The sequence below is a fragment of the Trachemys scripta genome, chromosome 3 (genome assembly GCF_013100865.1).
Source record: "Trachemys scripta elegans isolate TJP31775 chromosome 3, CAS_Tse_1.0, whole genome shotgun sequence".
In the NCBI taxonomy this organism is placed as follows: domain Eukaryota; kingdom Metazoa; phylum Chordata; order Testudines; family Emydidae; genus Trachemys; species Trachemys scripta.
The window spans coordinates 191850073-191864357 of NC_048300.1; the positions used below are offsets into that span (position 1 = coordinate 191850073).

Here is a 14285-nt window from a genome sequence, read left to right on the forward strand (position 1 = left end):
GTCAGGGAACCCATGAGGGAAAGTGCCACCACAAGGAAAAATGCAGTTTAATGTGAACTGACTCAAAATTAAACTTTTTGGACCATTTCAAGAAATTGAAATATTTCAGTTCAGGTCAAACTACTGGTTTATTAGATATTCTGATGCCGGGCTCCCTCAGTGTCCCCTGCTGAAGCTTTTCTACTTTGGATAAATACGTAAAGAGTCAATGGGCCAGAGAGAGAGAAAGAATATCACTCTAGAGCCTGATGGTTAGAGCACTCAGCCAAGATGTGGGAGAGCCAGGATTCATTCCCCTTTCTTCAATGATTCTTTATTTATTAATCCAGAGCACAAAAGCTTCAACAGGAGAAACTGAGGGAGCCTAATATCAGTATGTCCCATAGGCCAGTGGATAGGGGACTCATCTAAGAAGCTTCAAGTCCCTGTTTAAATCCCTCCCACCCTGAACCAAGGGATCTCACCTACCAGGTGAGTGCCCTAACCACTGGGCCAAAGGAGGTTGCTATCATTGCCTGCAAAAAAAAATAATAATAATAATATAGGCACCTAACTCCTGAGAATCCCAAGAAGAGGAAGGCACTTCCCTTCAGCCTCCATATAGATGCTGAATTCATTGGGACTGGTGGGGCAACCCCTCTCATTGGCATCTTTAATTGGCTAGGTTAGGTGGGGAGCTGACTAGCATGCTGGCTTTTGTAGAAGTCATTCTTAGGTGCCTAGCTCCCTCCATTCATGTGAAGCCTGAGTGTCTAACTCAGGCTTAGTGGATCCCAGTCATTTTCTAGGTGCCTAAGTTCCTTTGTGAACATAGCTCATAACCCAGATTTTCTGTTGCCCATTTTTGTGCTTCAGGGTCATCCATCCTCCTTTCACCATAAGTAGGCACATGTCTGTACGGATAACATTAGAAAATGGGGTCTACCACCATCAGAAACATAACAACATTCTGAAACCAGAAGATCAGACAAATTTGGATGTCTGAAAACATCTATGTTTGGAAATCTGAAAACAACGTGTGGCTTTATGAAGAGAGATTAACCCAACGTGAATCTGCATCCTTTCAGCTTTAGCTTTGGTTTCCCAAATGACACCCATGAGTCAGATCCTGAGGTCCTTAACTCAGGCAACCTCTCACTGACTTCAGTGGAATTTTGCCTGGAAAAAAAATACTGAATAAAGTCTCCAGGATTTGGCTTTATAAGGGTAGAATGAGAAATATCCTTGTTAGCTTCATCTTAAAAACGGTCTCTCTCTCTCTGAGGCATTTTTCTGCAAATAGATGGTGGGGCACTACGCAGTATCAGGCTCAACAGAAGTCGATTGGTTATTCCACAATGTGATTTTTCCATGAAAAAGCAAATATGTTTTTCATACCAACAGTTCCTGGGTGGACACTGATTCCATCCAAACGATCACAATCAACTCCCTCAGATGCCCGAAGAAGGATCAATAGCTTCATTCCTCTTTCTAGGGGATGTTGAAAAGTACCTGTAATAAAGAAAAGGGGGGGAGGGAAGTTTCAGTGACCGTTGTGATAATGAAAGAAAGAGAAGAGTATATATTAGAAGAACTGAATGTTTTGTTTTGTTTTAGAAGATATGCTCTATTTCAAACAGGAGTTAATTCAGGGAAGTCCTATGGCAAGTGTTGTACAGGATGTCAGACTAGATGATCACAATGGTCCCTTGTGACTTTAGAATCCATGAATCTATGAAGAAGGCTGAGTTTAGTGATATATGCCTCAATTAAGCAAACTATATGTATATCCTTCATCGTATGATATCTCACAGATAGAAGGTAATTGTATGGAACTCCGAAACATGCTGAAGAAGAAGAATGTCTAAGAGGTCTTCTCAGAGATCTTTCCTGTCCCAAGAGCAAAGGAAGCCAGAATGCAGAAGATTCTGGAGGTGAATTGTTAGATAAGTTAGAGGTGAAGAGTGCAGGGTTTTGGTTTTGTGGAACACTGGTCCACCTTCTATAGGGAGAGGGGGCTGAATAGTTTGGAAGACCTCCACCACAGTGAGGACAGACTAGCTAGAGTAGTCAGGAAGGCATTAAACTAATAACAAAAGAGGAGGGCAAAAAAAGGGGAAGATGTGAGCACTCAGCACAAAATCGAGATTTTGATAAAATTAATCAAGGAACAAAAGGACACAAAGAGAAGAAATTCTTGAATTGCCTATACACCAATGGTAGAAGCCTGGGTAACAAACAAGGGGAAATGGAATTGCTCATTTATGAGCATAAACTAAATCTAGTTAGTATTATTGAAACCTGGTGGGATGATTCCCATGATTGGAAGGTTAAAATTAATGGTAATACCTATTTAGGAAGGACTGAGTGGACAAAAGGGGAGGGGAAGTGGCACTTTATGTCAAAAATGGCATTACCTGTCTCTGAGTCACTTATAACTTGGAAGACAATCAACTTGAATGCTTATGGATCAAAGTCCAAACAGATAAAGCACAAGATGGGATAGTAGTTGGTGTCTGCTGCATACCTCCAAATTACACTAGGGATCAGAGTAACCGGTGCCTTACGTTTCTATCTATAATGTGTAGGAAAAAGCTATATGATCATGGGGAACTTCAATTTGAGTGACATAAGCTGATAGCCCTCTTTCCATTCCACTGGTATCTTTGGAGGATGTTAGAAGCTACACGAGTTAGATATTTTAAATCAGAAGGTACGGACAACTCACCTCCAAGAATTTCAAAAAGCTTGTTGAGGAGCTCACTGCACCATTTATGTTGTGGGGAGGGATAGCTCAGTGGTTTGAGCATTGGCCTCCTAAATCCAAGGTTGTAAGTTCACTCCTTGACAGGGCCAGGGTAAAAATCTGACTGGGGAGTGGTCCTGCTTTGAGCAGGGGGTTGTACTAGATGGCCTCCTGAGGTCCCTTCCAACCCTGATATTCTATGTTGCTCTTCAAAAAGTCTTGGAACACTGGGGAAGTTCAAGAAGACTGGGAGACAGCTAATGTAAAAAAAGGTAAATGGGATGACCTAGGTAATTATAGACCCATCAGTCCCATGCAAGATAATGGAGCAGCTGATACAGGACTCAATTAATAAAAAATTAAAGGAAGGTAATAAAATTAATGCCGACCATATGGCTTTATGGAAAATAGATCCTGTCAAACTAACTTATCTTTTTTTTTTTTATGAGGTCACAAGTTTGGTTGATAAAGATAATAGAGTTGATGTAATATACTTAGACTTGGTATCGCATGAGATTTTGAGTAAAATACTAGAAAGATATAAAATTAATATGGCTCACCTTAAATGGATTAAACACTGGCTAAATTATAGGTCTCAAAATGTGATGTAAACAGGAAATCATCATCAAAGAGGTGTGTTTCTAGTGGGGTCCTGCAAAGATTGGTTCTTGGCCCTATGCTATTTAATATTTTTATTAATGGCCTGGAAGAAAACATAAAATTATCACTGATAAAATTTGCAGATGACACAAAACTTGGGGGAATGGTAAATAATGAAGAGGATCACTGACAAAGCGCAATCTGGATTGTTTCGTATGCTGGGTGTGAGCAAACAACATGCATTTTAATATGGCTAAATGTAAATGTACACGTCTAGAAACAAATGATGTAGGCCATCTTTACAGCATGTGGGACTCTATCCTGGGAAGCAGTGACTCTAAGCAAGATTCGAGGATAGTGATGGATACTTAGGTGAACACGAACTCCCTGTGCAACACAGTGGCCAAAAGGGCTAATGCAATCCTGGGATGCATAACCAGGGGAATCACAAGTAGGAGTAAAGAGGTTATTTTACCTCTGTATTTGGCACTGGTGCAACTGCTGATGGAATACTGTCTCCTGTTTTGGTGTCCATAATTCAAGAAGGATGTTGATAAATTGGAGAGGGTACAGAGAAAATGATTAAGAATGATTAAAAGATTAGAAAATATGCCTTATAGTTATTGATCTCCTTGAGTCTATCTATTTACCTTAACAAAGAGAAGGTTAAGGGGTGACTTGATTACAGTCTATAGGTACCTACAATGGGAACAAATATTTAATAATGGGCTCTTCAATCTAGCAAAAAAAGATACAACATGCTCCAATGGCTGGCAGCTGAAGCTAGACAAATTGAGACTGGAAATTAGGTGTAAATTTTTAACGCTTTACCAAGGGTTGTGGTGATTCTCCATCACTGGCAATTTAAAAATCAAGATTGGATTTAAAAAAAAAAATCTCTAAAAATTATTTTGGGGAAGATGTATGGCTTTTGTTATACAAGAGGTCAGACTAGATAATTACAGTGGTCCCTTCTGGCTTTGGGAGACAGGCCAGTCCTTGCCTACAGACAGCCCCCCCAACCTGAAGGAAATACTCACCAGCAACTACACACCACACAACAAAAACACCAACCCAGGAACCAAACCCTGCTACAAACCCCGGTGCCAACTCTGTCCACATATCTATTCAAGGGACACCATCATAGGACCTAACCACATCAGCCACACCATCCGGGGCTTGTTCACCTGCACATCTACCAATGTGATATATGCCATCATGTGCCAGCAATGCCCCTCTGCCATGTACATTGGCCAAACCAGACAGTCTCTACGCAAAAGAATAAATGGACACAAATCTGACATCAGGAATCATAACATTCAAAAACCAGTAGGAGAACACTTCAACCTCTCTGGTCACTCAATAACAAACCTAAAAGTGGCAATTCTTCAACAACAAAACTTCAGAAACAGACTCCAATGTGATGCTGCAGAAATGGAATTAATCTGCAAACTGGACACCATCAGATTAGGCCTGAATAAAGACTGGGAGTGGTTGGGTCATTACAAAACTTAAACTTAATTTCCCCAATACTAATTTCTCCCTACTGTTACTCACACCTTCTTGTCAACTGTCTGTAATGGGCCACTCTCTTACCAGTTCAAAAGTTATTTTTCCTCCCTTGGTATCCTGTTGTTAATTGAATTATCTCATTAGACTGACCTCAAACGTGGTAAAGCAACCCCCATCTTTTCATGTGTTTATACCTGCTCCTGTATTTTTCACTTCATGCATCCGATGAAGTGGGTTCTAGCCCACAAAAGCTTATGCCCAAATAAATTTGTTAGTCTCTAAGGTGCCACAAGGACTCCTTGTTGTTTTTGCTAACACAGCTACCACTCTGAAACCTTCTGACCTTGGAACTTTAAGAATGTGCTTATGTTCATATTTAGTCATCAAAGCATTTAAGCACGTGCTTAACTTTAACTTCACATTGACTTCACTGTGATTAAGCGTATGCTGAAGTGCTTTGCTGAATTTGATCTATAAATCAGACTTTATCCATGGGTTATGTACCCATGTTTAAAGTTAGAGGCTCTTGAAAATAGCCTATATACACTAAAACTAAACTGGTACGGTTTGATAATACATGAAGCCCACACATAATACATTGAAACCTCATTAAGAATACTGAGAACACTTACTAGCCCTCTGTATCCCATAGTTACAATGAAATTCCACATCAAGGTCCAAATGTGTGAGCTAACAGAGAAAATCTCTGTCTGGGAAGTAGCAAAATATTAGAAGCTGTAAATACTTTAACCAGTTCTATAAAAATATGTTCTTGAAACCAATTTATGTCCAGTGCTGCCAGATTTATCATGCAAATTAAAATGAAAGAGAATAAACCATGTAGCATGCTTTGTAGTTTATCTCCCATGCAATGCATATCAATTAAGCAAAAAGAGTTTGTTCTACAAAAGCTAAATACATATATAGGCAGTGTTGCCTAGTGATTAGGACCAGGATGACAGAGGTATGTATTTCTACTCCTCCCACTAACTCATTATTATCAAACTTAGCATGACCCCGGCCAACATTTTTGGCACTTAAGACCTCATTTTCAGAGGTCTTGAGCACTCACAACTCCCATTAGAGATAGAAACAACAAGGAGTCCGGTGGCACCTTAAAGACTAACAGATTTATTTGGGCATAAGCTTTCGTGGGTAAAAAACCTCACTTCTTCAGATGCAGTTTTTTCAGTGAGGTTTTTTTACCCATGAAAGCTTACGCCCAAATAAATCGGTTTGTCTTTAAGATGCCACTGGACTTGTTGTTGTGGATACAGACTAACATGGCTACCCCCTGATATTGGAGAGAGAGGTATGCAGTATCTGTGACCTACCAGTAAAGACATGTGATTCTCATTAAGTTATCTGATGAGTTTATGGGGTTAATTCTTAGCTTATGCCTCTGGTACTTATATAACCCCCATTAGCATAGTATTTGAGCACCTCATGATACCCCAGGGAAGTAGGCAGATACATTCAGATGGGGAACTGTGGCATACAGAAACTAAGTAGCTTCCTCAAGGTCACATAGGATGTCAAAGGCAGAGCTGGGAATTGAACTTGAGTCTCTGAAGTCTTTACTTAGCACTTTTAACCACTGGACCATCCTTTTCCTTCCTCCACCCACATGCTTTCTTTTCAGGTGTAATATTATCATTTCTAAACCACAACCAGTAAAATGCTCTTCCAGGCCAACAGAAAGATGTTAATAGAGCAGAAGAGAGGAAAATGTTCAGAAAATTTTGGAGTGCGATGTTGCTCTTATCTCGTGGTGATAAGTCTGTACAGTAAACCGTATTCCAACTGTGACTTCATTTATTTCACCAAGGGTAGTTTACAGTCTCAGAAGAAAATGGCCTAGCACTAAACAGATACAAGGGAGGAAAAAGTAGGACAATTTGTGCCCTAGAGAAATATACGCAGAGTCCAGTAAAAGAGTTCAGCGTTCCTCTAAAATTAGAGATTAAATCAATTATGCAACACAAAACCGCAGCAGATGTAGAATAAAAATAAATAAATCTGTGCAAAATTAGCCAGCCTGTGATGTTCTTTTCATATTTAAAAATTACAGTTTTGGTGAAATATATACATACGAATGAGAAAGAGAGAAAACTTTGTATCCTATAGAAACATTCCTCTTTAAGAGCCTTTAAAAATAAATAAATGAATTAATTAGCAAATTCAAGGTCCCCTATCAGAGCCAGACTGACATTTCTGGAGATTTAAGTCCTCTATGTATCACCTGAACAGGTGCAGTACAGGAAGCACAATCTTCCTCCACTCTATAGCTAATGCATCTCATACCTTTGCTGGTCCTTCCTCTAGAGCAAGGAGGGAAGTCATTCTTTCATGGTACAGTCAATCCTTGGCCTCTTTGCTGAGACTACCAATAACTGGTGCGAATACCTTTCCACTAGGAATTGGACCGTGACCAGCGATTCTTTTCAGAAAGGACAGCAGACATACAACATGTAAACTACAACTTTCAGCCACTAAAGATCTAAGCCTAAAGCTTCGTATCCCATTCCTAACCCCCCCAAGTCATCCTTACTTCCTTGTATGATGTTCTCAACCACTCTGAGACCCCACACTCCATGTTGGAGCCTTTCGGTTATACTTCACCCATTATGAACTTTTTCTAACCACAACCATACCCCACCAAGTTGGAGATTTATAATTTTTGGTGAGATATTTTTTCCTGGTGATTATACATTTTTTTACCTTTATATATGTTCGTGTGTATGAATTGGTTGGTCAACATAAATTCATTGGAAAGATCCATGTGAATACAACCAAATCTCAGCTTACATTTTTAAAAAAAAAGAAGTACATTTCTAATGGTTGTGGTGAAAAGCTTGGAAGTGTGAACCCTAAATGCGCCAATCCCAGAAGGCATATTTATAAAAGACCCCAAAATGTATGTCTTTAAACGATGATTCTTAAGCCATTCTCATCATTTTTAATGCTATGTGTTGCCAACACTATCACACTTATCAACTCTGCAGGGGTGTTGGGAGGACTGATCTGTTATGCCTGTACAGTGTTCTGAAAGACCACAGTGTTAAGGATCATTGTAATGATTCACTCATGCGGGCAAGTGTTTGCAGGCTCAGGAGATCATGATTAGCACACATGTGAGAGATGGTGTTAACTGATCAATGGATCCCAGTGAAGGCACGTCGTTTCTCTCAAGCACTTTTTGACTAGGGGAATGTCCTCACTACCCAGTTAACCTGCGAGATTGGCACCCGGGTACTGAGCACAGCAAAGCCCTATCTACATTACTGTGTCCTCACTGTTTTTGCATTTGCCCGTGTGTGCCTGGGGACATATCCCATGATTCTTTGTGAGGAGATACTCTAGGATTCTTTCCCAGTCAGTGGTGGGAGAACTGGTCAGTCCTTTGGGGGACTTGCGGGAAGGGCAATGGAGGATTATCGGCTCTCAGGTGATTTTGCTTGGGCCCTCACTGTAATGTGGGTAGGTTCCAGCCCCAGGGAAAGCAGAGCCCAGGTTTTAACCCATCCTCCGCTCTGGGTAAGGTAGCTCAAAGCGCCTCCTAATTCAGGTCAGAGACTTTACTATGTAGATGGTAGCGAGGGTCGAGCTAAACCCATGTAAAAGCCTGGCTCAAATGTGCAGTAAAGAATCCTTGCTATGGAAAATCTACTTAAAACAGTGCAGGGCTGAGCAGAGAAAAAGCCAGTTGCATTCTCTCTGGGACCTATTTCCAGACTGCAACCTGGACCTTGTTTTGCCTTGTGGCTCCAACGGTACTTTCCATTGTTGTCACGTTTCAGTGTGATGCTAGCTATGGTTGCTGGCATTGTTTTGTTTTCCATTATCAGGGCCGCCCAGAGGGGGGAGCAAGTGGGGCAGTTTTCCCCAGGCCCCGGGCCCCACAGAGGCCCCGCGAGCCCTGGCCCGGCAGCAGTCAGGGTCTTCGGCAGCATTTCGGTGGCGGGGGGACCTTCAGTGCTGCCGAAGACGCGGAACAACTGAAGGGCCCCCCACCGCCGAAATGCCCCGCGAGCCCTGGCCTGGCGGCGGTCCCAGTCTTCGGCGGCTTTTTGGTGGCGGGGGGCCCTTCAGTTGCTCCGTGTCTTTGGCGGCATTTCGGCGGCGGGGGGCCCTTCGGTGATGCCAAAGACGTGGAGCGACTGAAGGGTCCCCCGCCACCGAAATGCCACCGAAGACCTGGACCACAGCCGGGTGAGTACAAGCACCGCAGCTCTCCCGCTTTGCCCCAGGCCCCCTGAATCCTCTGGGCGCCCTGTCCATAATAAGCAATTATTTCCCAGAATTGTTGGTGTCTCCCTTTTCTTTGCAGCAATGCTGCACAGCAGTGGTTGTACAAGGAAACCAAGTAACCTCTGGTGTTTAGAACTTTTTGCTTCACATGGGCAAGAAAATGTTGCAGAATTAAGTGTAGTGGCCACACCTGTCAGTCTGGTGTATTATCTGAACCCAAGCCTTCTTGGATTCTATTGGGTCAGCTTTTCCTGAACTCTGGTCCTTGGACACTCAGTCTGCAGAATATTTACTGGTGGTCAACAGAGAGTTGACTTGTCACATAGTTCTGGCTTCTCTTTCTCCTTTTCAGTTGCTTCATCAGGTGTCCAGGCTCTTCACTGGAAAGAAGAGCCCAGAAGCCTGAAAAAAACAGCTGAAAACAGGGAGGAGCCAGACAGCTACCTCTAGTAGGAGCTGCTGCTACCTAAGAGAAGGAGATAAAACAAATTCAATAAGGACATATGCAAAGTACTCCACTTAGGAAGAGACAATCTATCAGTTGCACACACAGAAAATGGGAAATGACTGCCTAGGAAGAAGTACTGCAGAAAAGGGTCTGGGGATCATAGGAGATCACAAGCTAAATATGAGTCAACAATGTAACACTGTTGCAAACAACAACAACAAACAAACATCGTTCTGGCATGTATTATCAGGAGTGTTGTAAACAAGACACGAGAAGTAATTCTTCGATCTACTCCACGCTGATTAGGCCTCAACTGGAGTATTGGGGGGAGGAGGGGGAGGCACATTTCAGAAAAGCTGTGGACAAATTAGAGAAAGTCCAGAGAAGAGCAACAAAAATGATTGTAAAGGTCTAGAAAACATGACCTATGAGGGAAGATTGAAAAAAATTGGGTTTGTTTAGTCTGGAGAAGAGAAGACTGAGAGGGGACATGATAACAGTTCTCAAGTACATCAAAGGTTGTTACAAGGAGAAGGGAGAAAAATTGTTCTTAACCTCTGAGCACAGGACAAGAAGCAATGGGCTTAAATTGCAGCAAGGGAGATTTAGGTTGGACATTAGGAAAAACTTCCTAACTGTCAGGGTAGTTAAGCACTGGAATAAAATGCCTAGGGAAGTTGTGGAATCTCCGTCATTGGAGATTTTTAAGGGCAGGTTAGACAAGCACCTGTCAGGGATGGACTAGATAATACTTAGTCCTGCCATGAATGCAGGGAACTGGACTAGATGACCTCTCAAGGTCCATGCCAGTCCTACAATTCTATTAAAAATTTCCTCCATGGACCAGTACCACCAGTGGGACTGGAGCTGCCAGCTGCTAGTGGGAGATGAATATCCTGGGGAACATAAAAGAAGGAAATGAGATGGCCAGGCAGTGTGCCCAGGAGGAAAGGAACTAAGTGATGGGGGAAAGCAAGGAGTAAAAGCGAAGGAAGGGGGGAGATGAACTACAGAACGGCAGCAGATCGTGTTATTAGCTTTTTTTTTTCTTTTTCAAAAGGGACAAAATATTCATCATGTTAACATGAGTTAGAAATGCATTAAATAGTTTCTTACTATTTCTTCTTTATGTAAGCAGCTGCCCTAGTTACCACAAGGATTACATGACTGCACGTGGGCTGGGAAGTGGGATCATGAGACAATCTCTCATGGTCTACACTACAGAGAAGTTTGAGCACTTCAAGACTGCCTATGCAGTAGAGCTGAGTCATGCATCCCTCAGATGTCCTGACTATACCCCGGAGGCTGGGTGCTAATCAGCTATACCACAAAGTCTGACATGTCTTATTGCCTAATCATCCCATGAGCCTTTGCCAAGTGCCAATTGGGAAGACAATAAAGAGGGATATTACTCTATTTGATTTTTTCCAATTATATAAATAATATGGAAGCTGGTGCATTACGGCTTTCACAACAAAAGCAACAGAGACTTCAGAAATGTCTGGTGCTTCATCTTCAGACAGTCAAGTCATGAGTTAATAATGACCTTCGGCATCTTGCCCAGAGTGAAAGACAAGACTGACAAGCAGACATCACTAGAGCCAAGACAATATGTGACAAGTCTGAGACTAAAAAAGTCTATCTGGGTAATTATTCAGTGAGTGGTGTTGCCCTGTTTTACTCTGGTGTGACAGGCAAAACCAGATAGTCTGCCAGTAATGAACGGCTGAGTACTACAGAGTTCAAAAAGGATTTCAATGGGCCCATCGTGAAGAAAATAACTTCAGCATTTTGGTGCTTCCTTATCAGAGATGTATGAAACCTGATGGCTTTGCTCAGCAATGGAATTCACAATTTTTTTTCAGTTTCATTCCACTGAGATTTGAACTTCAATCCTGAGTTTGGGGTCAAAATGAACTCAGTAATCCCAAAGTGAAACCTAGCAGAAACTGCTGAGAAGTTGAGGCCAACATTTCTGAGCGTCTCCTTCTGACACTGATTAGCTAGTGCCATTTGCAAGTCACCTCACTTCGCTGAGCCTCAATTCCCTCAGCTTCAAACTAGGAATGATGATAATTTCCTACTTCATACCACATGGAGTCTGTAAGGTGTAACTAAACAATGCTTCTAAAGTATGATTGTAACCATCATTGAACCAGGAAATTCAGAGCTACAGGTTTATCTAAGCCCAATAGCTGGGAGCTGTAACAGATTGTATCCCCCATGAATCATGTACAGAGGGGACTCATAGCACACACTGACCAGTGGATTACACTGTACATAAATGCAAAATTTTAGTAAGGCCCATCAGAGATGTCTCAGGAGTTCTGTGCTGTTAACCCTGACATGCATCACTTTGCACCATGTAGCCTCTAGGGGGCACAGACTCATCAAAATTCACATCCCTGTTTTGTTTCAAGCTAAAGTTTTGCCATAATTTTTGGAATATCATTGAAGTTTCAGAAACTCTGAAATCTTCCTTTTTTTCTTGCAAAGAATATTTCTCCTACCTCTAGTCCTACTCTCACTCCTGTGCTTTAATCAACCTTCTCCCAAATAAAAGAACCAGTGTGCTAATATATATATTAAAAAAATAATATATGGAGATATACCTATCTCATAGAACCAGAAGGGACCTTGAAAGATCATTGAGTCTAGTCCCCTGCCTTCACTAGCAAGACAAAGTACTGTTGCTGAGAGGTTCCCCCCGATCCCTAAATGGCCCCCTCAAGGATTGAGCTCACAACCCTAGGTTTCGCAGGCCAACGCTCAAACCACTGAGCTACCTCTCCCCCATACAGCAAAGTTAAACTAAGTTTTACTTATAGACTACAGAATTATGATCCTGAGGTTAAATATGCCAGACTGAGAACTAGGAAATTTGGGTCTGAGGTCCTATTCCTGCCTCTGCCCTAGAATGTGTGTACGGCCTGGGCAAGTCATGTAGCCACTCTGGGTATGTCTACACCCAGCTGACCTGGGCTTGCAGGGCTCAGGATAAGGGGCTGTTTAATTGTGGTGTAGACATTCAGGCTTGGGATGGAGCCCTGGCTCTAGGACCCTGCGAAGTGGGGATCTGAATGTCTACACTGCAATTAAACAACTCCGCGAGCCTGAGCCCCTCGAGCCCGAATCTGCTGGCCCAGGCCAGTCGCAGGTGTCTAACTGCAGCATAGACATACCCTCTGTGCATCAGCTTCCCTATGTGTAAAACAGAGTCAATGATATTTAGTCAATAATGGCTGAACTGGAAGCAGGACACTGAGAAGTTACATTGGAGAGAGCGTGTTGGTATGTGGATCAGATGGTGTCAATCTCAGAGCCTACTTAGGCATCACTCAATGCTGATGTCCACATCTATTAACTTTGTTTACTAAACTGTCTCATTATCTGTTTTGTGTCAGGATTTCTTTAGGGTGTGGTGGAATAGGACAGATGGGCTGAAAAACCTTCCTTTGGGCATGGAATACACACGATTGGACAGATGGGCTCCAAGAAGCTGCCTTCAGGCCTGGAACACGTGGGAAGAGAAAGCGGAGGCGGGGGGAGGGGTATCCTCTCCTGTTTTTACAGCCAAGTATAAAAGCTAATAGAGAATGCTGTGGGCAAAGTGAAGAATTTGTATCCAGCTACCCCCTTTATAGCAGAAACTGGAACAGGAAACTATCTCCAGAAGATGCTGTCCAAAGAATCTACAGGTGTAGCTAGCTACCTGTTTGGCTATCGATGCCAGCATTACTCCATGGCTATATGCTTAAGGGGGGTTTATGTAGCAATGAAGCACATCAATATGTCTAAATAAGTGTTTTTAGGCAGCAGAGCACACTTATTTTCCTAATATATACATTTAAACTGCAAAAAAGGTGGGAACAATAAACTGTTAAGAATATGTAAAGGTACACTGACCTCCATTGTTATCTGTAAAGACTTTTTTCAAAGCAAAACTCAAGGCAATACAATATCTCTTTTGCTAAAGCTGTATTAACTAGCCAGTCCCCTGAGATTAACAACAAAGAAATCCCAGGGTGGACTTCGCAGGAATGTGATTACTCAAATAAATTATTGTTTTAAAGTTCATAAAACCAATCTTGAGAAAGTTCAGGGAGTGACCAACACACTGATCTGAGCATCCAAAGGATTCCTGTAAGTAAATAAAATTCACGGCTTTATGCAGCTTCATGTTTGAAGAGAATTATGGGAGTAATTACTTTTCTGGGGAAAGGCATTGGTTTCTTCATTGTGAATAGTAGGTAACAGACTCAGTGACATTGAGGACACTTTTGGCATAAGAACTAGCACTCTATGCTATATTACCCAAGAGTCCCTGACATCTCTCTATTCTGAGGTATTGGCAGAACATGCCATCTAGGCCAGTTTTATGTCAGATCAGGATTTCTATGCCTTGGGGGAATACTTAGTTGCCTTCTTGAGTAGGTGTTAAAGGCCCACCATGCCACTTACTTAAGTGCTACTGACTTCAACTTTAAGCACACAATGTTAGGGACTGCTCCCACATCCAGGATGACTCAGTCTCTGCCCTGAAGCACTTGCAATCCAAGAAAACAAGTGCCATATGAAGTGCAAAAAGAACAGGAGTACTTGTGGCACCTTAGAGACTAACAAATTTATTAGAGCATAAGCTTTCGTGGACTACAGCCCACTTCTTTGGATGCATCCAAAGAAGTGGGCTGTAGTCCACGAAAGCTTATGCTCTAATAAATTTGTTAGTCTCTAAGGTGCCACAAGTAC

General features: G+C 42.1%; 1 protein-coding gene across 1 annotated transcript in view; it reads right to left on the reverse strand.

Moving 5' to 3' along the window:
- Positions 1–14285, reverse strand: part of PKHD1 (PKHD1 ciliary IPT domain containing fibrocystin/polyductin) — a 309667-nt gene that overhangs the window by 103745 nt on the left and 191637 nt on the right. The window contains exon 47 of the mRNA XM_034766923.1: positions 1378–1491. Within this exon, the coding sequence (XP_034622814.1) occupies positions 1378–1491 (114 nt within the window). The remainder of the gene's footprint in view (positions 1–1377; positions 1492–14285) is intronic.